Source organism: Typopeltis vanoorti, chromosome 8 (genome assembly GCF_054136105.1).
Source record: "Typopeltis vanoorti isolate ZY-2024b chromosome 8, IOZ_Tvanoo_1.0, whole genome shotgun sequence".
Classification (NCBI taxonomy): domain Eukaryota; kingdom Metazoa; phylum Arthropoda; class Arachnida; order Uropygi; family Thelyphonidae; genus Typopeltis; species Typopeltis vanoorti.
The window spans coordinates 148,184,606-148,209,526 of NC_143556.1; the positions used below are offsets into that span (position 1 = coordinate 148,184,606).

At 36.1% G+C, this 24,921-nt stretch overlaps 1 protein-coding gene across 1 annotated transcript in view; it reads right to left on the minus strand.

Moving 5' to 3' along the window:
- Window positions 1-8,460: 8,460 nt before the first annotated feature.
- The window catches only part of Scox (Synthesis of cytochrome c oxidase), a 228,126-nt gene continuing 211,665 nt past the window's right edge, over window positions 8,461-24,921 (minus strand). The window contains exon 7 of the mRNA XM_090397003.1: window positions 8,461-8,657. Coding sequence (XP_090253129.1) covers window positions 8,508-8,657 — 150 coding nt within the window. The 3' untranslated portion in view covers window positions 8,461-8,507. The remainder of the gene's footprint in view (window positions 8,658-24,921) is intronic.

Here is a 24,921-nt window from a genome sequence, read left to right on the forward strand (position 1 = left end):
TGAAATTTTGTCATGTCTTACCATCATTTTTTATTTTGGTTTAACCAATACGAATACAATTTGGTCGGCTAAATCCCAAATTGCCAGCCCATCCTCGTTTATTCAGTATCCAAGTAGATACCCAACAGGGTGAACCACAAGAAGGTGAATACTGGACATTAGGTCAGAAGCCCTGGTCAGTTCTCTGCATTCCTTTAAAGGCTATGTGGAGGTCTCCTCTCAGTTATACAGCTTTGACCCTTAAGCACCCCAGCACACTCACCAGATTTAAACCACATTGAGAATTTGTGGGGAATTTTGAAGAAACGTCTTCAAGAAGTTGCCCAAAGGGACAAAAATTAACTCGTTTCTAGTCTGCAGACCATATGGGTATGTTTTGATTTAAAAAAAAAAAAAAAAAAAAAAAAAAAAAACTATGATCCACTAGTAAATAATGTGTCCAACTGTTTAAGAACATTCATAAAAGTTAAGAGGGATGCAACAAAGTACTAATTATCATGTCGTTTCCCTTTGACTTAATTTTGTGCATTTATTTTCACATTATTCTAATAAATTGAATGGCATCAAAAGTTATTCTAATTTTGTGAATGTTTTCAAATAAGTTTCCTTGCAATTTAAATTACATTTTGATGTGTTTACATGGTTATATAATTACAAAGTACGTAGATTTAGATGATGCTAATTCATCATCGAGCATCGGAGTGACCATACGGCATCTGTAGATGCCCAGTGAATATAGAGAATTCATATTTGGTAATAATTATTTTCTATGCAATATATTAGGATTGCAAAACATTCAGCACACTTTCTTTGATTATTCTAATTTTTTCATTCAGTGTATGAAAAGGAAAATAAAATCGGAAGTGAGAATTAGAGGAATTTTATTACCAAGTGTTCCAAGGTGAGTTTATATACTAACATATCTGAGAAGAAAGAAAGATTGCTTAAAAGAACATTGGGGAAAAAGCTAGATTCAGACCAAGGAGTTGTCAGGATAAATTTTTACTATAAGACAAACAGCTAAGATATCATGAGATTATACAGTCAGCTGTCACTAAAGTAAACACAAACTGACAAATATCTGAACCAAAGCCCCATATACACAATGCTATTCTAAAGGAAAGTCAACATAGCAAACTATCCACTTTAACAAACTATTATTGAAGGCCCTATAAATTTGCCAAAGTAGCAGACAATTGCACCAAGGATCAGAATTTAAATTTCATGATACTATTATACATATGACTTTATAAAATAAAGGCATATAATAAGCATAAACTGAAAAGGTATTCACATTGCTACAAAATTATACAATCATTCAAAAATTAGGTGATGTGATTAGGCCATTACACTGAATAATATATTGTATACATAAGCTAGAAGTCAGCAGTTAGGATATATATACAGCAATAGTTTATGTAAAATCAGATATAAGAGAGTGCATGCTATTTATAGAGATCATGTTATGAAGAACAGACACCTTAAACTTGATATCAAAATCAAAAGACATTCATGATATATACCTTTAAATAAATCCACAACCAAAAATTTTCTCTAAACTGAATAACAATTGTAGCAACAGCTATGGAAGTCAGGCAGGGCATCAGAAACTATGAAAACAGGCAAGGCATCAGAAAAATCAGCTGCACATATTCACAATAGTGAACAGATACACCAGGTTATCCATTTCAGTTCTTGAGGCAAATTTTTTTTGTAAAGATGACAGATGACAAATGAAATTTGAAACTAAAAAAAAAAAAAGAACAGAGAAATGAAAACAGAAGATGGAAATCACCAACAACTCCAAACTAATAATACAAGACGGTGTTCAAACCATTGAGAACAAGGTTAACACGTTCGCTGCCACGCTACTTTGGCATGGTCTGTTCCCCTACGCCGAGCAGTTTTACTTCTTCAAGGTCAGTACGATAATCTCGTTACCGGAGGTAAACGTCCTACGAGTATACTCGTAGTTGGCTTGTACAGAGCATATACGGTCTATGAGAACACACAGTTTTGATGCTAGCCCCACAAGCCAAGCATTTTCACTTCTTCAAGGACACTACAATAATCTCGTTCCCAGCGGAAAGCGTCATACGAGTATACTCGTAGCTGGCTTGTGAAGCAGGTTTACCCACTATGAGTATACTCGTAGTTGGCAGCGAACGTGTTAAAAATAGTGGGAGACTGTAGACTACAGTTATGAAAGTTATAAGAAAAATTAGGAGAGCAAACAAATGGCCTTACCATTTGTGTGCAAGGCACGGCCAAAGAAAAGAGAAGACAGACATTGAATTTGCAGAGTCAGGGATTGTATACAGGAAATACAGTCTTTAAAAAAGCAAAGTAAACAAAAATTTACTTTCAGATTGCCAAATGAGAGCAGAGCATCTTTATAAAACATTTGCCTAAAGAACTGAAATGGGACCTGGTGTTATCTCGAGAGATAGATTCCAGTATTGGACCACATGTTCATTAAATACGAACAGGATAAGTGATGGTGTATCTGTTCACTATTGTGAATATGTGCAGCTGATTTTTTTTGATGCCCTGACTTTTCATAGTTCTATAGCTGAAGTTATAATGGTGAAAAATATGAAAATATTAGATGTCAACCAATTTAATTATGATAGTGATCATAGGCTAGTGAAGAGCAAGGATAAAAATATACATCAAGAGCAATCAAAATTGGTAATGAAAAAACTCACAATCGAAAGTGAATATAAACCATAAGGAAACTTATGGTTTACGAGGTAACAAGGGAAGGAAAGAAGTATAAAAGAATCATTCATCTCATAGAATGGAATGGAAGAAATAGCTTGAACATTAATAGAAATTTACTTTAATTAGATGGACACTTGGTATATCAAAAATAAAGAAAACGAGATACAGAAACAGCACAGACAATACAGAATTGGTAGAAATGCATAAATTAGAAAACAATTTAAGAACAGTTCAAAACATAATAGAACACAAAAATTCTCTGAAAATTATCAAATGAGAGTTGCAGGGAAGAAAAATATGGAAATCCGTAAACTGAAAAATAGGCAAGGAATAGCACGATACAATAGAGAAAATATAATGGAAACATACACAGGCAGGGATTTTTATGAGGAAGATACAGAACCACCAGTTGTAATAAAAGAATTATTGAGAATCTTCAAGTCAACAAAGAATAACAAAAATCCTGGAGATGGTATACTAGCATAATATAATATATAAAATTAGGAAGTTTGCACTTCTGCAAGGTCATACTGGATATGTTTAATAATATTTCAACTAAAGAAAAAATCCCACTCTAATGACAAATCATTAATTATTAATTACATAAAATAAAAAGGGCAGCATCATCATTGCTGCCCTTTTTATGTAATAATTAATGATATCAGTCAAATATTAATGAATAGCTTAAAACAGCAAGCCATCCCAGAAAAGTGTATATATCAGATTATTAACAATTACATATTAGAATTCAACAGCCAGTATAAAGTTAGAACATTTGGGAAAGAAATTTGGCACTAAGAGAGGAGCAAGGCAAGGAGATCTTTATATCAGCCAAATTGTTAGAATGTCTCATCAGAAAATGATGATGGAATTAATATCAATGGAAAAAACTTCAACCATTTGTTATGCAGATAACATTGTTATTCTAGCAAAAAAATAAAAAAGCTCAGGTTGCAATTGATGGTAGGATCACTTAACTAGGATGGATCTGGGAAATAAAAGATGAGCAAAACAAGTATGCAAAGCAAAAACAGATAGGAGAGATGATCCAGATATAGGTGGGATAATGCTTTAGAAAACAAAAAATACAAAAGCTCGCATATTAGTGACCTGACAAATACTATATTAAATAAAAACTAATGATAGGCTAGGTTAGGCTTAGAAATTGCACTAAAGCAACCAACTAAAGTTATGTGCCAGCGTATTATGTATGTCAATGTGTGCTCTTCTGGGATGAATAACGTGACTTTCTGAGAGGAGAAACCCAATCCCCCCCCCCTTCATATGAGACTGAGCTGAAGATGAGACACTAGTAATAATGAAAGCTTAACTGGACTTGACTATCACGTGTGCAATTCTGTTTAACTCTAGAATAATTTAAAGATGCCAAGAAAATTATGTTCTTCTTTTTAATCCTTTGCAAAGTTTGCACGTGAAGTATATTCACGACTGGCTTATAGATAGAAGCTAATGACTCCATATCAATTGCCTTGGTATCCCATAATTCAAAGCGTATACCATTTCAGACATGTATAATGCTATGCACTTGGATAAAGGATTAAACAAGAATATAATTTCTTGGCATTTTACTTTATGGTCTAAACAAGTAAAAATACTTTCAACATCTAGAATAATTTACTGTACCATATACACACAGGTAGAAATTCCCTTAAATATTGGTTTCTTCAACTAATCAATTCATATTCCATTCTAGTTTCAGAATTAATCATTATTATATGGCAGCGAAATTTGGGCAATAAACAAGATAAAGAATAAAAGCAAGTGAAATGAAATTCATGAGAAGAACTGCAAAATACACATTATTAGATCAAAAAATAATGAAAATATTTTATTTTAAAAGAACTAAAAATAAAATCAACCGAAGAAAAACTAAACAATTATAAATAAAATTTGATAGAACATTTAAACCGAATGCCCAACACCTTATATTCTAAACATATACAGTAAAATTTCTTGTAACCAGCAATACCAAAACAATGGCACTTTCGAAAGTCTAAATTTAAACCCGAAATTATTTTGTATATTGCGCAGCCAGAACTTGTACCAACAAACTGCATTCATATACGTAAGCTCCTAGCCCACATGGTGTCACTATGGGTACTCCTGCAAAACGTAAGAGAAATGTTCTTGCTCTCAAGTTAAAACTCGAATTGGCGGAGAAAATGGAGAGAGGTGTCAGCAGAACAAAATTAATGGAGGAATATAAAGTTGGCAGTTCAACTTTGTAGAATATAAAGAAACAAGGTGGTCAACTCCAGAGATTCATGATGCAAACAGAATCTACAAAAGCTGCAGAAAATTGAGAAAACTGTACACCAATCTCGGTATGAAGAATTAGAACGTGTGTTATCCGAGTGGTTTGCCCTGAAAAGATCAGAGGGAGCTTGCATTTCTGGACCGATACTGCAAGAAAAAGCAAAGGAATTGCATGGGAAAATGAAGATGCAAGTGTGGATTTTCGTTGGATGGCTTAACCAGTTCAAGAAAGTAATTTTTAAATGCTGTTTAAATCTGATTTTGTGAAATATAAAATTATGTGTATGTGTTTTAAATTTTTAAAAATCCACATGATTTTTTATGTTATTTATTTAATTATGGCCAGCAGATCGAAAAACACAACCAACGAACTTCGCATTGCAACGAACAACGAGCTGCAATTTCTACAGATGGCATCACAAAACATGAACAGATAAATTCTTGAAATATATGTTCAATTATCAAGCAAAATCTCGTATCCGGAATCGGCGAAGTCCCGTTGTTGCTGGTTAAGAGAGATTCTACTGTAATAAAATATACAAACCAATTAGAAAAAGAAGGCTGGGTAGACCTCAAAAGAGGATATTAGATGGATAGTGTGACCTGAACAGACCAATATGGTCTGCATCTGTAATTAGCATTATGATGTTTTAGAATTAAGCACACAAAAACTGTTCTTATCAACAATGATAAGATAAGTGTGCCAATAATCACTTTACTCTGTGAAAGTACATTATAAGATGATTCACCCAAGTCTGGCAGAAATCTATTAATTAAGATAATAGAACAAACAAGGTAAACCACCAGAATATTACATGGAATGAGAGAAACTGAGCTAAAATATCAAACTGGATTCCTAAAAGATTATTTGAATACTAACTGCAGATTACAGTGTTTGGTTCACATAAAACAGATGATCAAAGATTACTGGCCAATGATTATTATCAACAGACCTCCACGGAGTCAAGAAACTCATCGTGGGAGGTCCTACTCTCACATGCACAGTCATCATACCTTGACTTAAATGCATCCGCTGTCCTTGCACCCACCACGCTCTCAGGCAATGCATACCAATCACCCACCCACTACTCTCAATACAAAAAATCTAGTCCTCACCCTTTGATCACACCTTATACAGCTTCCAGGGATGGCCTCTTGTTCTCACACCTGTCTCTAGATATTCTATGAAAAATCTCATCCATGTTAATCTGGTAATTAACCCTTACCAACTTACATGTCTTCCCTCTTCCTTCTATCCACTATAATTTACATTCTTTCAATCTGGCCACATTATAGAGACTAGAAACAACTTAATCATTTCTGAACCCTCTCCAATATCTCCATAAATAATCCAATTGTACCTGATCAGAGCCTTGTACAATGGAATCAAAACATCCTCAGTTCTCATCATTCCCACAATCTGTTGTTCTCACAATTTTAGCAAAATGTCCACACATCAGGTCCCTATCCACCATCACCCCCAGATCTTTCATCTCCTCCATCTCCTCTAAAATATCCCCACCAATCCTATACTTTGCATCCCAAATTTTAAAACTTTATGCTTTGCAACATTAAACTGATATCCTCACACACTAGCCCATTCAGACAGTCTATTTTGGTCCTCTTTCAGATTACATCTGCTCTACTTCTCATAACTCCCCCCCAACTTTGCACTATCTGAAAACAACTATATATTGCCATTTAAGCCCTTTCCAATGTCATTTATATACAAAATAAACAAAGGCAGCATGCCATTAGTTACTTTCCTCTTCTGGGATATCATTCCCTCCATACACAACATGCTATCAGACGTGCAATCGAATCTCTAATCCAATGCACTAATCTACTACCCAACCCCATCTCTTCCAATTTAACTACTAGTTTGTCATGGGGCAATCTATTGAAAGCTTTTTCAAAATCTAAATATACTACTGTATATGCATCCCCCCCTTTGTCTAATGCATTCATCACCTTGTTTCATCACCAATGCATTCATAAGCAAGCAAGCAGCTTGCTAAAACATGATCTTCTTTTAGCAAATCCATGCTGTCCATTAAACAGAATTCTACTGCTGTCAACCCAGTTCTGAATCCTTGTCCTCACTAGCTTCTCAAACATCTTAACCACAACTCCAGACAAGAAGATTGGCCCATAATTCAAAGCCTTAAGTCTTATCATCCCTTTATGAAGTAGAACAATTTTGCCATCTTTCCACTCCTCTGGAACTTGAGCTAATCTAAGAATCATGTTAAAAAGTATACGTTAAAGCTGTGTTAACTCCCTGGAATATTCCCTCAAGACATGCAATGTCATATTTTAAATGATATACCATCAAGTCCCATGGCCTTATTGACATCAAGTTTACTCAATTTCCTTATATACCTCCTGTTCACTTACCATCATTGGTTCCTCCCCCATTCTCACAAAATGCTCTCACATTCTGAATTATGTTACAATCGTAATGAACTGCTCATTAAACAACTTTACTATATCTTCTTCAGTGTTTATCATTCTCCCATTATCACTAAAAAACATCACCCTCCCATAATAATGCTTCCTTCTACTGCCCACCTATCAAAAAAACTCCTCAGGATTTTATTAGCATCATTTTGCTACCCTTACTGAGTGAATCACCTTCCTTGCTTGCTCTTTGTATTCCTCATGTAACTGATTATTTCCACTCATCTTGTGTCACCTCCACAATACCTTGTTCTTCCAGATTGCATGCTCACCTCTTCAGTCATCCATTTTACACCTACCTTATTTAACCTCTTAAACTTTGGAATACACTCAGTCATTACCTCTGCCAGATATTTCCTGAATAGAGACCAAGCAGCAAATGAGTTTTTTAGAAAAATCAGGAGGAATAAGTAGATATCAGCTAGTTCAGAGATGACTTATGATATTTTTAATAATCAAAATAGCAATTATTAAGGCACCATAAATTTTGCCTCTTGCTGCTTCAGGCTTTATCAATTGTGGTATTATATCAACACAGTGCTATCTTTATACATTAGATATTACTACTAACATAAACCTTCACGATTGATAATAGTTATTACTGTTTACTTTTAAATACAATGCCATATGTGTTGCATTTGTGAGAATTCATTGTTGAATGTAATTACTCAAATTCTATTGAAAAAAACAAGAAAACAGTAACATGCCCTGAGTTTGTGAAAAAATGATTCTCATTTAAATACAGATTCTTCCTGGTGGTTTTTTTTTTTTTTTCAATATAACTTTCCTTACATGTCTAATGCTATCAAATTGTAAAAGTGCTTCAAGGAAAGAGTCAGTACATACAGTAAGTAATACACCTGCAGACTTAATACAGAACCTCAAAGAACAATGAAGCAGCATAAAACTGCAATGCACATTCACTATTCAACAAGCAATTTTTTTTTTTTTTTTTTTAACCAGGTGTGGAATAAAAGTATACAATGTAGTAAGTCAAAATGAGGATAAATGTACCTTTATTTGTGTTTCAGAAATAAATATTTACATCACCATAATGAACCTTTCTTCATTTTTTCATATTTACGTGCATTAAAAAATAAAGAATTAGCAATTTCTTCATCTGTTTTTGTTTGTCCATAGTAATCTACAAATTCACCATCAGGATTAATTAAATATATGATGATAGTGTGATCTACCTGCAAGGTAAAATTCAGTACAATGAATAACAGTATAGCCTCTACATATTTGCATATCAGATATACAAAAAGCAATAAATATTATGTATTTAATTTATAAATTAAAATAAGCTCATATTACCTTTAGGTTTAGATCTGATTTGGAAAATTCCAATTAAATGAGTTCAAGCAACTAATAAAAAATATATACAATCCAGATTTGAAGCAAAATGCATTTAAATAATAATACAAGAGCATCAGGTATTCAATTACTTCAACTTAAATATCTAACTGCAAACACACTGTTACTATAATGATGGGGGCCCCATTCTTGCTCTTTCATTCTTACAAAGAAAAGCAATATTAGTAAATTCTTTTTTTTTAGCATTAAGTTCAATCAAACATATTTTATAAGGCTAAATACAAATGTCAAACTATCAGTCCCATTCTTTCTACAATAACACTTCCATTCCACAAAGGAACAATAACTCACAAATATATACACACATATCATTTTATTTGTTTTACAATCAGAGCTTTTATCATGCGTTGCAACTGCTGGATATTGTGTGTGTGTGGGGAATAGATTTCACTCCTGCAAATCCATTAACTCCAAACTGACACTATCAAATTCTTTTCAGTATTTGCACTAATCTCTATGGGTACATGTGCATGCTTGTACATATGCATATTCCCACCCCCCAGATACTCTTGACATCTCACAATCCATGGTAGCACAGGTGTAAGGTACTTGCTTCCAGAGAGGAAAGCTATCAGCTCAAATCCAACTGAAGATAGTTGCAGTTTTTCCCTATTCACTTCTATTCAGTGTCAAGTTAGTCGGGTTCATGCGAATGAGAGGTTTTCTCTAGGTACTCCAGTTTCCCCCTCAAAAAACAAGCAAAACCCACCATAGAACACACACACACACACACACACACACACACACACACACACACACACACACACACACACACACACACACACACACACACACACACACACAGGTTACAGATACGTACATAGAAATATTTCAAAAATCAACGCTGTTTTTGCCAGCCTGGTTGGCCAAGTGGTTGGCATACCCACTCCTAAACTAACAGGCTGCCAGTTTGATTCCCATCGTGGGCATGGATGCTTGTGATTGTCTTTAGGTGAGAGATGAATTTCATCGCCCAGTGTAAAGTCTCACTACTTATTGGTCGCTTAAAAAAGTTAAGTTCGATCTCTAGAACAAGGTAAAAAGAATGAAAAATTCCAAGAGAGAGAGAGGGAGAGTGTATGTGTTAAATTAATAATAATAAAAAATCCTTAGTTCACCCATGGTAAAATGTACTATAGGTTTACAAAAAAACTTTTTTTTTTTTTTTAAAAAAAAGTAATGTAATCCTGTTTATTATTTTAATAGTGAAAGACCCACTAGTAAATTAAATAAAATTCAAGAAAGTACTGCTTGAGTAAAACATGAAAGACCCACTTGATTACAGTTTATGTCATGATGACAAAAGAAGAAAGGAATCAGTAAACATAGTAAATTAAATAAAATTCAAGAAAGTACTGCTTGAGTAAAACATGTTTCAGTCAAGCACTAATTTTTTTTTAAACTCCTTTCTTTATGATTAGATAACATCCCAAATCATAAATAATTATCAAAATAATTTTCGGAAAATTTACTTTCAGAGAATTTTGGGAAATTTTTAATACATGTTTCTTCCTGCCAGATTCTCTCCACACTCAACATATTTTCATCCATTTTGCTTATCAATATAAATAAAGTAACAATAATAATAAGCTGAAATACAAGTTTTCAACCTGAAACTGCTCAAAACTTATACAGGTTAGGTTGAAGGAAGAAAAAAACTAATTCAGTTGCTTAGTTGCCAAACGAACATCAACTAAGCAATTATATATTTTTTATATATATATATATATATATAATATTCATCAAAGCTTGATTTGCTTCCTCAGTCTTAAGTAAAACGTTGGTTATATTCCACTAATTAGAGCCCTACCCAAGGGCCTATGGGTTGTGGAAATAAAATATCAATACCAGTTAGTATGTCTTCTTCTGATACCCAGGTCTCACTAATGCCTACAATATGAGGTCCCAATATATTAATCAAGGCAACACACTCTATTCCTTTGTTTCATAATTTTTTAACAGACATCATCCTTGCTTTATAAGATTATACATCCATATGACTCTTATTCTATTTATTCTTCGAATTCTTGGGACACATTCTGATATTGCATCTTTTAACTATTTTTTAAATACTTTCCTTATCGACACTGTCAACATTCTTTCCATTCAGCAACCGATACCGTTGTGATGAACTCATGAAAGGAGCGAACAGTGGTAGTTGTTTTGAAGCTGAATGATGTGACTATTTCATCAGATATTCTAAACGAAGTGCTGAATCTCGCTCGCTAGTTAGTGAGAGTAAAAAAAAACAAAACAGGTGGGAGAGGTTACTTGCTTTGTAAGGGTAGCAAAACTGCAGTATGAACAGCAGTTATCTAATGAGGACAAAAGCAATCCGATGGAGATTTTTCAGTATGTGGCCAGTAGAAGAAAGAATGTTATGGAAGGATAATGCTGGTTGGAAAGAGTGGTAAAGTGAATCACTGAGGGGCATATAGTAGAGATGTGAGTAATTCAGAAAGGTATTTCATCTTTGTGAAAGTAGCCTCATGCAGAAGTTGGGAGCAGTGGATAAAGATGAGAGGAGCCACTGGTGGTGAGTGAACATGAGGCATATGAGGAATTGAGTAAACTTTAATTTGGGATTTAGCCGACCAAATTGTATTCTTATTGGTTAAACCAAAATAAAAAAAACAATGGTACAACATGATAAAATTTCATGCCAGCTGGGATGTCGCCCAGTTAAAAAAGGCCCCTGTTGTTTTCACCAGGGCGAACAGCAAAAAGTCAGCTACTGGAACAAATCTGAAAACACACCCCAACTCAAAATCACCAGAGTTAAAGATTGGTACTATCAACATAAGAAGCCTGAATGGCAAAGAAATGGAGCTAGCTAAGGAATTAGATAAGTACCAGATCGACATAATAGGGTTGACTGAAACAAAAAAGACAAAAACTGTTGAGATCTTTCTGAGCAATAAATACAAAATGTCATATTCAGGCAATGACAATCAAGGAAAAGAAGGAGTATCCATAGTATTCAACACAAAATACGAGGCTAATCTTCTTGAATGGCAGTCAGTCTCAAGTATAGTAATGTGGGCAAATATGAGAATGGGGAACTGGACAATGAGATTTATTTGTGCCTATGGTCCCGCAGAAGGTTCTACTAAGGTAGAAGTGGAGGAATTTTTTGAGGCTTTAGAAAAAGCAACTGACACAATGGAAAAAAAAAAGTTGGTCCATGTTGGGGATCTAAATAGCAGACTAGCAAATGATTGTGAGACATACAAAAATATTTTGGGAAAATTTGGAGAAAAGAGCAAAGCTAATAATAATGGAATGTTGGATTTCTGCTCAGGACATGGATTGGATATTACTAACACCATGTTCCAACATAAAAATGTGCACAAGTTCACATGGAGAGAGAGACAAGGAATAAGAAAAGTCTCATTGACTATGTTATTGTTGATACTGATGTTTTCTTCCTGGTGCAGGACACCAGAGTGTACAGAGGATTTGAAATTGGAAGTGATCACTATTTAGTCTTGAGCAGGATAAAATTGAATTTCATAATGAAAAGAATAATATGTACGAAAGTTTTAAACGAATAAAAGTTGAGCAGCTCTCAGATGTGAACTGTAGACTAAAATACACAAAGATTATTGAAGAAAAAATGAAAGTGTTTGAGAACAGGCATCAAACCTTGGAGATTCAGTGGCAAGCCTTGAAGAAAGCCCTGATTGATTCAGCTAGAGAGGCATGTGGTGAGGTTGTCTGCAAGGATAAAAAAATCAGAACTCCCTGGTGGACACAGGAAGTTAAAGAGACAGTGAAGGAAAAGAAGAAAGCATATCAAAAGTTCCTGGCAAATAAGTCAGCATGTGCTCTTAGAGAATACAAAGACAAATGTAAGAAAGCTAAAAAAAAGTCATGGGAGGACTTTGGCAAGAATATAGAAAATAAATATCAAGAAGGTGGCAAAATATTCTGGAGGTTGTTGAAGAAGCTTAAGAATGGAGGAAAGAGTGCTGTAAAAGGAGTTAGAGATGATAAAGATATCCTTGAAGTATGGAGTAATTACTTTGAAAAACTGCTAAATGAAACAAGCAGTGATGACAGCACAGTGGTAAACAACACTGACCAGGCATGGAGTCAGGAATACATATCCATACGTGAAGTAGAAAAAGCCGTCCAAGGCTTGAAATGTGGAAAGGCAGCAGGAGTAGATGATATTCGACCATATGGTGATATAAGAGTCTTACAGTGGCTGCACTGCATAGTTCAGAAAGCCTGGACAGAGGGACGAAATCCCGATGATTGGAGTAGAGCTCTCATAGTACCCATATATAAAAAAGGAAATAAAACTGAATGTCAGAATTAAAGAGATATTTCCCTACTGAGTGTTCCTGGCAAGATCTATGCAAGTATACTTGAGAAATGGTTGAGAAGAATTGTGGAAGAAAAGCTTGGTGAAGAACAAGCTGGATTCAGGCCAAATAGAGGTTATCAGGATCAGATCTTCACTTTACGACAAATAGTCGAGAAAGCATGGGAATATAACAAAGATCTGTATTTAAGTTTTGTCGATTTGGAAAAGGCATATGACAAGGTGCCAAGAGAGAAGCTATTCAATACGCTGCAGTTATATGGTGTCAATGGAGCATTATATCAAGCGATACTTAGTCTTTATTTGAGTTGTGAGTCAGCAGTTAGAATTGAAGGAAGTAGAGGAAGATGGTTTAATGTTAAATCTGGTGTGAGACAAGGATGTACATTATCCCCTCTGTTATTCATTATCTATATGGATCACATTATGAAGGAATGTGGTATTAAACCTGATATCAAAATTGGAGATGTTAATGTCAGCTCTTTGCTTTATGCGGATGATGTTATACTTCTAAATAAATCTGCTACAAGTCTGCAAGATTCTCTGACTAAATTGAATAGCTGTTGTAATAGATATGGTATGAAGGTCAGCATTAAAAAGACAAAGACAATGAAAATAGCCAGAATCACTCAAAACGTCAACTGTGTTGTGAATGGAGAACCTGTGGAACAAGTAAAACATTTCAGCTACCTAGGCACGATTTTTAGTGAAGATGGTAAATTAATTATAGAAATAGACAACAGAATCAGCAAAGCTGGTATGGTGGGAAGTCAATTGAATAAATTCATATGGAATAAGAGAGAAATTAGTTGGAACACTAAATTAGCTGTCTACAAGACAGTGTTCAAACCAGTTTTAACTTATGGATCTGAGAGCTGGGTCAGAAGTAAAGCACTTGACCAAAGACTAGAGACCGCAGATATGAGAGTCCTGAGAAAGATTATGGGCGTGAACAGTAGGCATCAATGGCAATATCATATTAAAAACGAGTATATTAGGAAAGAACTTGACATTGTCAGCATCCAGGAATGCGTTAGCAGAGCTAATCTCAGGTGGTATGGTCACTTAAGCAGAATGGGCGAAGAAAGATTAACAAAACAAGTGTTCTCTGCCAGGTTGGCAGGAAAACGACCCAGAGGAAGACCAAGATATAGGTGGATTGATACGGTACAAAGTGCCTTAGACGATAGTAATATAAGATCTGATAATGTTGGAGTCTTGACAAGTAACAGACTGATTTGGAGGAAAATTGTAGATAGGAAGTTAATAATGATGTAATTTTTTCATGTAGTACTATCATATCCTGTACACCCCTTGATGGTACATAGCAGGAAATTTGATGATGTCAATGAAGCCATAGGACTTGATGATATATCACCAAGTGTCTTGAGGGAATGCTCCAGAGAGTTTAACAACAGCTTTATCTTACCTCTTTAACTTGAGTCATACATTTCCCCAAGTTTTAAAATGAGTGGAAAGAGGGCAAACTTGTACGTCTTCATAAAGGAGGGGGGAGGTTAATGATATGACTAAGACTTTGAATTACAGCCCTATCTGTTTGTCTGGAGTTGTGGTAAAGAAGGTGATAGACTAGTGAGGGCAAGGATTCAGAATTGGCTTGATGATAACGTTCTCTTTAATGGACACCATGGGTTTGTAAAAGGATTATTGTGTTTTAGCAATCTACTAACTTATTATAACAAGGTGACAGAAGCATTAGCCAAAATAGAGAAACATATAGGTGTTATATTTAGATTTTGTTAAAGCATTTGATAGATTGCCACGTGGCAAGGTAGTAATTAAACCGGAACAGATGGGTTTGGATAGTAGATTAGTGCACTGGATTGGAAATCAACTGTCTGATAGGTATCAATAAATTGTGTATGGGGGAGCGATATCCTGGAAAAGGACGGTCACCGGTGTGCCCCAGTAGCCTGTTTTGGGTCCAGTCCTACTTAATTTGTATGTAAATCATATTGTAAATGGCTCGCATATACATCGGTAATAATAATACTATAGTGGCTCATATGTAGCAATAATAATACAATGTAATAATACTCCTGTACAGTAAGAATAAGTTACAGAAACTATTGTGCTCTTTCTTTTAATTCAAACAAACAGAATACTGGCATATATATATATATATATATATATGTGTGTGTGGCAGAGAAGATAGAGAGGAAAGAGAAAGAAATTTATGACAAAATAAGATACAAAGAGTAAGGAGCTTTAGTACAAATCGTTGCAATTTTGTACAATCGAGGCATGTTTAATCATTGAGTTTGGTCGCTTATCTAAGCAGTTAACAGTTTTTCCATATGAGGAATTATATTGCCTGTTTCTTTATTACGCAACTATGTAAGCTGCATAGATTGCACATTTTTCACTTCTTTCAAATATTTTTCTTTACCCTTTAAAATGGTGCTAACTGCAGAAGCGGCAAGAGAACCCCGTACACACCCTTAATCCTTCGGCACAATGTAAAGTAAAAAATTCCAATCCAAAAAATTTGTAAAGCGCGAATTCGTAAAGTGAGAACTACCTGTACATCAATAGCCTCTTAAGCCTCCAAAAAGCTAAGCATTTGTTCCATTCAAGATGCTGCTTTTCACCTATTCATGTAGAATTTCCCAATTTGTACATTTTAATGAACATGTGAACTTTAAAGTTCACATGTCTGGAATGGTGCATCTGAAACCTACTTAAAAGTTACTGATGCGATCCAGAAGAAAGTGATTCAGCTGATAGATGATTCATTCCTAACTGACTCACAACTATTATCTCACTATTTAGGCTCTGTGTTTTTATGAGTACTTTCATGGACACTGCTCTACTAAACTGTTACCTATCATTCCTTTGCCTTTGTTAGGCCTGTTAAAACATGAGCAGCAAATGAACAGCAGCCCTTTTCAGTCCAACTGCAACCGCACAACCTGCTTCCCCTATTCACCTTTTATTACACCTGCCTCTGTCCTTTGGAACAGCAGAACCTCCATACCTCAGTTGGTATAATGCCCTTCAGTTAGAAAGTTGGGTTTGAATCTGCTTTTCAACTGAATGTGAGTTAGCTGGTCTGATGTGGGGATAGCAGTGGCAGTGTTTCCTCCAGACAACTCAGGTTTTCATTCCAGTAACCAAACAAATAAGCCAGCAGAATACATGAAAGTTACAGACACAAATACATACAAACCAGTACTAATATATTGGTTTCATAAGATAGTATGTCCATGTGGGCATCCTGGCCATTGTGTTGTCATACACTTAGGTAAAGCCTTCCTCATGATGTGTACACCCTCCCCCAACAACAACCTCAAACTATTCTAGAAAAATAAATGGATTTCTTTTTTTTTTTCTTTTCCCCAAATCCTCACTTCTACCCAATACAATTGGACATAAATGAAAATGATGTCACTGACTTACTAGAGTTCCACTCACAAGAATTGAACAATGAAGACCTTATGGAGATAGAGAACCAGCAGATAGAAACACAAGAACACGAACAATCAGAAGATCCAAAATCAAGAAAGTTGACAGCAAAAGAATTAGCTGAAGCCTTTCATCTCATTTAAGCAGGATTTGCTAAGCTTGAGGAGCAAGATCCTAACCATGCAGTTAGTGAGGACATCAGCTGCTACAAGGCTATTTATGATGGGAAAAAAAAAAGAAAAGAAAAAAGGCTGGGCAAACAACCATATATACCTTTTTCAAGAAACTGACTTCAGTGATAAGCTCTCCTCCAGCACCAGAATCTGATACTTATTCTCCAGCACCCACTCTATCATCTTCCGATTAGCCTACCTTCTTGCCTCAAAGATGCCACTTCCAGTAAGCAAGACATTGATGCAACATTAAGTGAGTGTTAACCTTAGTATTCTTTTTTGAAATTTCTCCTATCTAAATTTTTGTATGAGTTTGTTTTTATGTTCTGTTTGTTTGAATTAAAAGAGCACAATAGTTTCTGTAACTCATTCTTACAGTACAGAGGTATTATTACAGTATTACATTGTATTATTATTGCCACATGAGCCATTACAGTATTATTATTATTATTATTACCGCCATATATTCGAGCCATTTACAATATGATTTATATACAAATTAAGCAGGACTCGACCCAAAACAGGCTACCAGAGCACACCGGTGACCTTCCTTTTCCAGGATATCCGCTCCCCCATACACAACTTGTTGATACCTATCAGACAGTTGATTTCCAATCCAGTGCACTAATCTACTATCCAAACCCATCTGTTTCAGTTTAATTACTACCTTGTCATATGGCAATCTATCAAATGCTTAAACAAAATCTAAATATAACACCGTATATGTTTCCCTATTTTGGCTAATGCTTCTGTCACCTCGTTATAATAAGTTAGTAGATTGCTAAAACACAATAATCCTTTTACAAACCCATGGTGTCCATTAAAGAGAACGTTATCATCAAGCCAATTCTGAATCCTTGTCCTCACTAGTCTATAACCTTCTTTACCACAACTCCAGACAAACAGATTGGGCTGTAATTCAAAGTCTTAGTCATATCATTAAACCCCTCCCCCTCCTTTATGAAGTGGTACAAGTTTGCCCTCTTTCCACTCATTTTAAAACTTGGGGAAATGTATGACTCAAGTTAAAGTGGTAAGATAAAGCTGTTGTTAAACTCTCTGGAGCATTCGCTCAAGACACTTGGTGATATAACATCAAGTCCTATGGCTTCATTGACATCAAGTTTACTCAATTCCTCATATAACTCCTGTTCACTCACCACCAGTGGCTCCTCTCTTCTCCTCTCCTCTTTATCCACTGCTCCCAACTTCTGCATGAGGCTACTTTCACAAGGATGAAATACCTTTCTGAATTACTCACCATCTCTACTATATGCCCCTCAGTGATTCACTTTACCACGCTTTCCAACTAGTATCATCCTTCCATAACATTCTTTCTCTACTGGCCACATACTGAAAAATCTCCATAGGATTGCTTTAGTCCTCAATAGATAACTGCTGCTCATACTGCAGTTTTGCTACCCTTACAAAGCAAGTAACCTCCCTTACCTGCCTTTTTTTTTCGCTGCTCGTATTACCATCACCACTTATGATCTTTTCCTTTTCCAAATTGCATTCTTCTTCTCTTTATTTATCCATTTTGCACCCACCTTTGAGAGGTATTCAGACATTGTCTTTGCTGAAAAGTTCCTGAACAGGTCCCAAGAAGCACTGATTTCATTCCCTTCCAATTCTTCATTCATGATATACCTACAAGCTGTTTCCTGAGCTTGTCATAATCAACAACCTTATATTTTCATAAGGTTGTTGTATCATATATCACATATATCACTTTCTCACAGAAGTTCTCATATGGCTGTAACACCTCATGTTACTCTCACTAACTAGAGAGGGAGATTCAGCACTTCATTTAGAATAATATCTGATGAAATAGTCACATCATTCAGCTTCAAAACCACTACCACTGTTCGTTCCTTTCATGAGTTCAGCACAATGGTATCGGATGCTGAACGGAAAGAATATCGACAGTGTCAATAAGGAAAGTATTTAAAAAATAGTTAAAAGATGCAATATCAGAATGTGTCCCAAGAGTTCGAAGAATAAATAGAATAAGAGTCATATGGATGTATAATCTTATAAAGCAAGAGATTCATAAGAAAAGGATGATATCTCTTATGAAACAAAGGAATAGAGTGTGTTGCCTTGATTAATATATTGGGACCTCATATTGTAGGCATTAGTGAGACCTGGGTATCAGAAGCAGACATATTAACTGGTATCGAGTGCAAAGGGTACAGAATTCTTAGGAAGGATAGAAAGAGAAGGCTCAGAACAGAAGAGTGGAAGGAAAGTTTCTGCTACTAAAAGAAGAACCTGCTCAATTGCAGAATACTCAAGAAGAAGACACGACAGGAGAGGAAGGGAGTGTGTGCTGCTAATAATATCAGATGACTTGAATCCAGTTAGAGTTGAGACTTATAACTGCAGTACTAGTAACAGCTTTTCATATGGTAGTGAGTTTGAAGCTATCTGGTGTGAGGTAGAGTCTAACAAGATTAAATACATAGTGGGGTGTTGCTACAGACCTGGTGGATTGGTTGCTAGTGATGAAGAAATGCATCATCAAATAACTACAATAGATGCAAAAAGAGTAATCTTAATGGACGACTTCATCCCATTTATGGACTACGAAATCACATGAGAAGAATGAAACTAAATCTATTGAGTTGTTGTGAGACAACTTAACCAAACAACATGTGACTGGAGTAAATCATGGTCAAAGAGTTTTAAATCTGATTATGGTGTAAAAGGAGATTTCTGTTAAGGATGTAACTATTCTCCTCTGGTTGGAGATAGTGATCAAATGGTACTTACTTGGAAAGTGAGTAAGTTTATGAATGTTCTATTCAGAAAAGGTTATATGCTGAACCACAAAGCAGGAAATTATGAACACCTGAGGGATATGCTGGGTTCTGTACCATGGTATCAGTTATTGGATGGGAAGGATATCGACAGTGCATGGGAAGTGTATAAAAAAATACTTAAATGATGCAATATCAGAATGCATCCCTAGAGTTCGAAGAATAAATGGAGTAGGAGTGAATTGGATCTGTAATTTAATTAAGAAAGTGATTTGTATGGAAAAGATGATGTGGAAGGAGTATCGTATGTATAAGGAAGATGTCAGTTGTGATATTTATAAACAGCAGGCCGAACAGTCACAAGCAGTGTACAGAAAGCTAAGTCCGAGTATGAAAAGAAACTAGCTCTGCAAGTTAAAGACAAGCTAAAAGAATCCTATCATTATGCTGCAAGTAAAAGAAAGAATGACTCTACTGAATGCAGATGGTATGCGAATAACTAATGCAGGAGTGACTGTACAGTAAAGCATTGAACTCACTGCTACATCTTCACTGTATGATGAGGAAAATCACGTAAGGAGAAAGTACCAGAACTGTTGCACAAACTGAATAAGAATTCTGCAATAGGAACTGATGGAATATCAGCATGGATGCTAAAAGAGTGTTCAGCTGAACTGTCTATTCCCTTGACCAGGCTATATAATTTGAGCTCCAAACAGGGAAGATTCCACAGGAGTGAAAAGAATGCATGGTAATCCCATAGCACAAGGGTGGTGCAAATACCGACACATCCAACTATTAACAATCAATATCTCACCAGTAGTGGTGAATATTTTGGAAAAGTTGGTAAGGGCTCACATTTAGAAATTCGAAACTGTCAAAATGATCACTGAGACAATTTCTAGTGTTAAGCGCAACCTTAACATGGGATAAGGATCATTCCTGTTTCTTTCCACTACTGTAACATCCTGACTCAGTTCAAACTGCTCTGAAGACTAAAGAATGATGTTACCTGTTCACTCAGTATAGGGGTGTTGATCATATGTAGAGGAATCAAAATTACATCTGATATACAGTGAATCTCTGCTTTCCAACAAACAGCATGGGTTTATTAAAGGAAGGTTAGGTTAGGCAACTGTGACAAGGGAGGTGGATACACCATGATACTTTTGGATTTTGCTATGGCTTTTGACAGAATATAGCATGGAAGACCTGCATAAATTGGTATATGGGGGGGGGTGAATCTGTAAGATTCAAAGTAACCTGTGGTGTGCCTGAATGATCAGTCCCTAGTCCATTTTATTCAACAATCATCTTTTTTAGCATTCATTCTGGCTACTTCACTTAGAAAGATACCACTTATAAACAGTGGGGTACAGCCAAGAGCTCTCCCTTCTAGCCAATTACTATTTGAGCATTTTGAAAAACATGCCCTTGATACTGCTATTCTCAAACCTCCTATCTGGCTAAGATATAAAAATGATGTGTTCTCCATTTGGTCACATGGCTCAGATAAATTACATTCCTTCCTCCTTCATCTCAACAGACACCACAGAATCTAGTTCACTATAGAAAAAGAAAATAATAAAGCCTGCCTTTTCTACATACTCTGATCACCCATTTTCCCAATGGCACCTTTTCTTTCTCAGTTTACAGAAATCCACCCACACAAACTTTCCCATCACCTCCACCCTGCTCAAAAATATGGTGTTAACAATGTTGTCAAAACTCTTGTTAATAGAGCCTCTGATCTCTGTTCTACCCAGGCTGAACTTAGAGCTGAACTCTCCTTTATTTGCCATATCTTCTTGTCCAATGGTTATAATGTTGATCTATTAATTATTGTGGAAGGAATAAATAGTCCTAGTTACCACTTAGTCAAGAAATTAGCGTCGACACTAAAGGAGTTGGTAGGTCATTCCCCCTCCTACATAAAGAACACACAACACTTTATAAACAAAATTAAAAACTTAACACTCGACAAAGATGACTTATTAGTCAGTTTTGATGTTTCTGCCCTTTTCACAAATGTCCCCATCAATGACACAATTCTCTTACTACAGAACAAATTTCCGCCTGACATTACGGCCCTCTTTGCCCACATACTACAGTCTGGTTACTTCGTGTGGCAAAACAAATTTTACCTACAAAAAGAAGGTACAGCCATGGGCTCACCATTATCCCCCCCCCCCCAATCGCTAACACTTTTACATGGAAACTTTTGAGCAAAGGGTTCTCGATTCCGCCACTCTAAAACCTACAATAAGGCTTAGATAGTTTGATGTTGTGTTCGCTATCTGGCCGCATGGGTGACAAACGCTAAACACATTCCTTAGCCACCTGAACAAACAACATGAACGCATACAATTTACCATTGAAATTGAAAATCAGAGCTCACTCCCATTCCTAGACACACTAGTCTCACATCTCCCCTCAGGCATTCTATCCTTCATGGTCTACCGAAAACCAACACACACAAGTCAATACATACCACCATCCATCACAAAAATATGGAGTCATTAACACCCTTAAAAACAGCCATAACAATTTGCTCTAACCAGCAAGTCCTGAAGCAAGAACTAAAAATCAGCGACACATTCATAAATAATGGCTATAACAAAAATACTACCAATAAAATACTCCGTAAAACATCAACAAAAAAGAATCTAGATTACAGTAAAACCATAGCCATCCCATGCATTAAAGGGTTATCGGAAAAAATCAACAGAATCCTACACCATTATAACCTCAGTGCCACCTCTAAGCCATCTACTAAACTTAAAACCATATTCAACTCCTCTAAGGATCCTCTCCTCCTCTTGGCACATCCTGAAGTCTATTGCATCCGCTGCACCTATAACTTACCGTACATTGGTGAAAAACAGGACTTACAATCCCTATACATAAGAAAGAACACATAAGACACATTAAATATAACCATTTTGGTGAAGCAGGCCTCTCAGATCACGCACTCAACACCTTACACCAAATCGACTGGAAAAGCACCTGCTCTTTACACCATACAAAAACCCGGTATGAAAGGAAATTTAAAGAAGCCTGCGAAATTCTGATAAACCACCCAAATATCAACAACAATGGCAGTATGAACATTCCAAGAATCTGGATGGCACACATTCAGCCTATCTAATACACATGATCCAGTATAAGTCAGGACTCTAGCCAACTTCTAGCTATTAGAAACCATTCCATACCAACTGGTTGGAATGTACATGTATAATCATATTGTAAATATATATTGTGTGCATGTACACACACACACACACACACACACACACACACACACACACACACACACACACACACACACACACACACACACACACACACACACACACACATGTTGTTGTGTCCAATGTAATTCTACAACCAACAGATAATATTAATAATAGGACTCTAGCATTGATGTATATTCTATTTTTTTTTTTTTTTTCAATAGAGGTCAGGCCAATAATTGTTGTAACAGTTAGTAACTTTAAAACCCGATAGATTATAGTTTAGCTTGTTCTCTGTATATAGTGCATATGCTCCAGAAGATGACCTTGATATAAAGGTCGAAAAGTCAAATGTAGAGTTTAGTTAAATTAAACTGAAGTTTTACTCAAACACGGTAGTTGTCTCGATAATTTTCAAAAATGTAAATTAACTGTTCCTCCCATATATCCTCACATGCCACTCAATACACTGACTATAGTAATGCTATTGTTCCTTATATCCAGGGCACCTTGGAAAAAATAACCAGAACTCTTTAAAAAAAAAAAGTATAACCTCTGCACTGCATTCAAAGCTGGCTCCCCTCATCTGCTTCTCCCAAGGATTCTTTGCCTCCTGTCTGTTCCAGGAGTTCACAAAGTTCGTTGTTCTTGCAACTTATCACTTTATGGTCAAACTGGGAGATCTGTAAACATCTGCCCAGAAGAATGCGAGAAACACATCTGCTGTCATAACTATGATCAATCTAATCTAGCTGACCATGCTTTGAATACACTGCAGAGAATCAAATGGAAGAAAACTGCTATGCTTCACCACACAACAAATACAAATTTGAAGACTTTTTTTTTTTTTAGAATTTGCAAACAGATTAAAAAAAAAACCTTAATCTTAATAAATATGGTTGTATTATATTTCCCAAAATTTGAAAAACTTTGATTCTTAGGAGGCCTCGCCATGCCAAACAATCCATGCCCCCAATCATGTGTATGTGCTCAACCTGACTTGACCTTTGAACAAAGACACCAACTCCGAAGAGAGCTAGAAAAAAAATGCCAAAATGGAGACAACAGCTGGACCATAGACTACAAACAAACCAAACTAGTGCAAAAACCAAGTGACGCCACTAGGAGCCACCATGGAGAACAGTATGCAGGCACTGCATAGGGAACGTGCAAGACACTTGCAGTCAAAGCCATGTTCCACAGACCCTTGCATATTCCCTACACCAACATCCGTGGTCTCAACTCCGATCTTAATAGCATTCACTATCATCTACAGTCAACCAAACCCCACCTACTCTTCTTAACAGAAACTCAAATTTCTCCTTCCCCCGGCACCATCCATCTCAACCATCCAAATGATTCACTATTTAACTCCTTTCGACTCAAGGATGGTGTGTGCACACATATCCACTCTGACATACCCTGCCAGAGAGCACCTAACCTAGAATCGCCCAACTTTGACCTTCTTTGGCTAAAAATATCCCTTCCCCACTCGGTAAAATTCATCTGCTGTCTCTATCACTCTCCCAATACCACCAACCACTCCGAGCTCTTTAATTTCCTCCTCAAAGGTTGATTTCCTCCAGTCCCACTATCCTAATAGTTGAAATCATCCTCCTAGGTGATTTTAATGTCCATAACACTAACTGGCTTTCCTCTTCCAGTTGTACAGATCCTGCAGCCAGAGAAGGTGAAATATTTGCCATCACCAACGACCTTACACAAATAGGTAAAAACTTCTCTGCAGGCAGAGAAGCTGAAATATTTGTCATCACAAGCTGACCAGAATACCAGATAATCCAAATCATTCCCCAAATACCCTAGATCTCTTTCTTACCAATGACCCTTCCAAATATACAGTGAATGTAGTGAGCCCCCCTGGGTAATTCTGACCACAACCTAGTGCTCATCTCCTGTCCCATGCAGCAATGCTTACACAGTCACACCTGCACAAGAGTAGTCTGACATTATAACAGTGCCAAATGGGACAGCCTCCGAGACTACTATACTTCATTCCCATGGTTGGACTATTGTTTGCAGTCTTCCAATCTAAACATATGCACCGAACACACCACCAAAGTAATCCTCACTGGCATGATAATATACATTCCCCACACCACTCTGAAGTGCCGTCCCCTATCCAAACTCTGGTTCTCCAA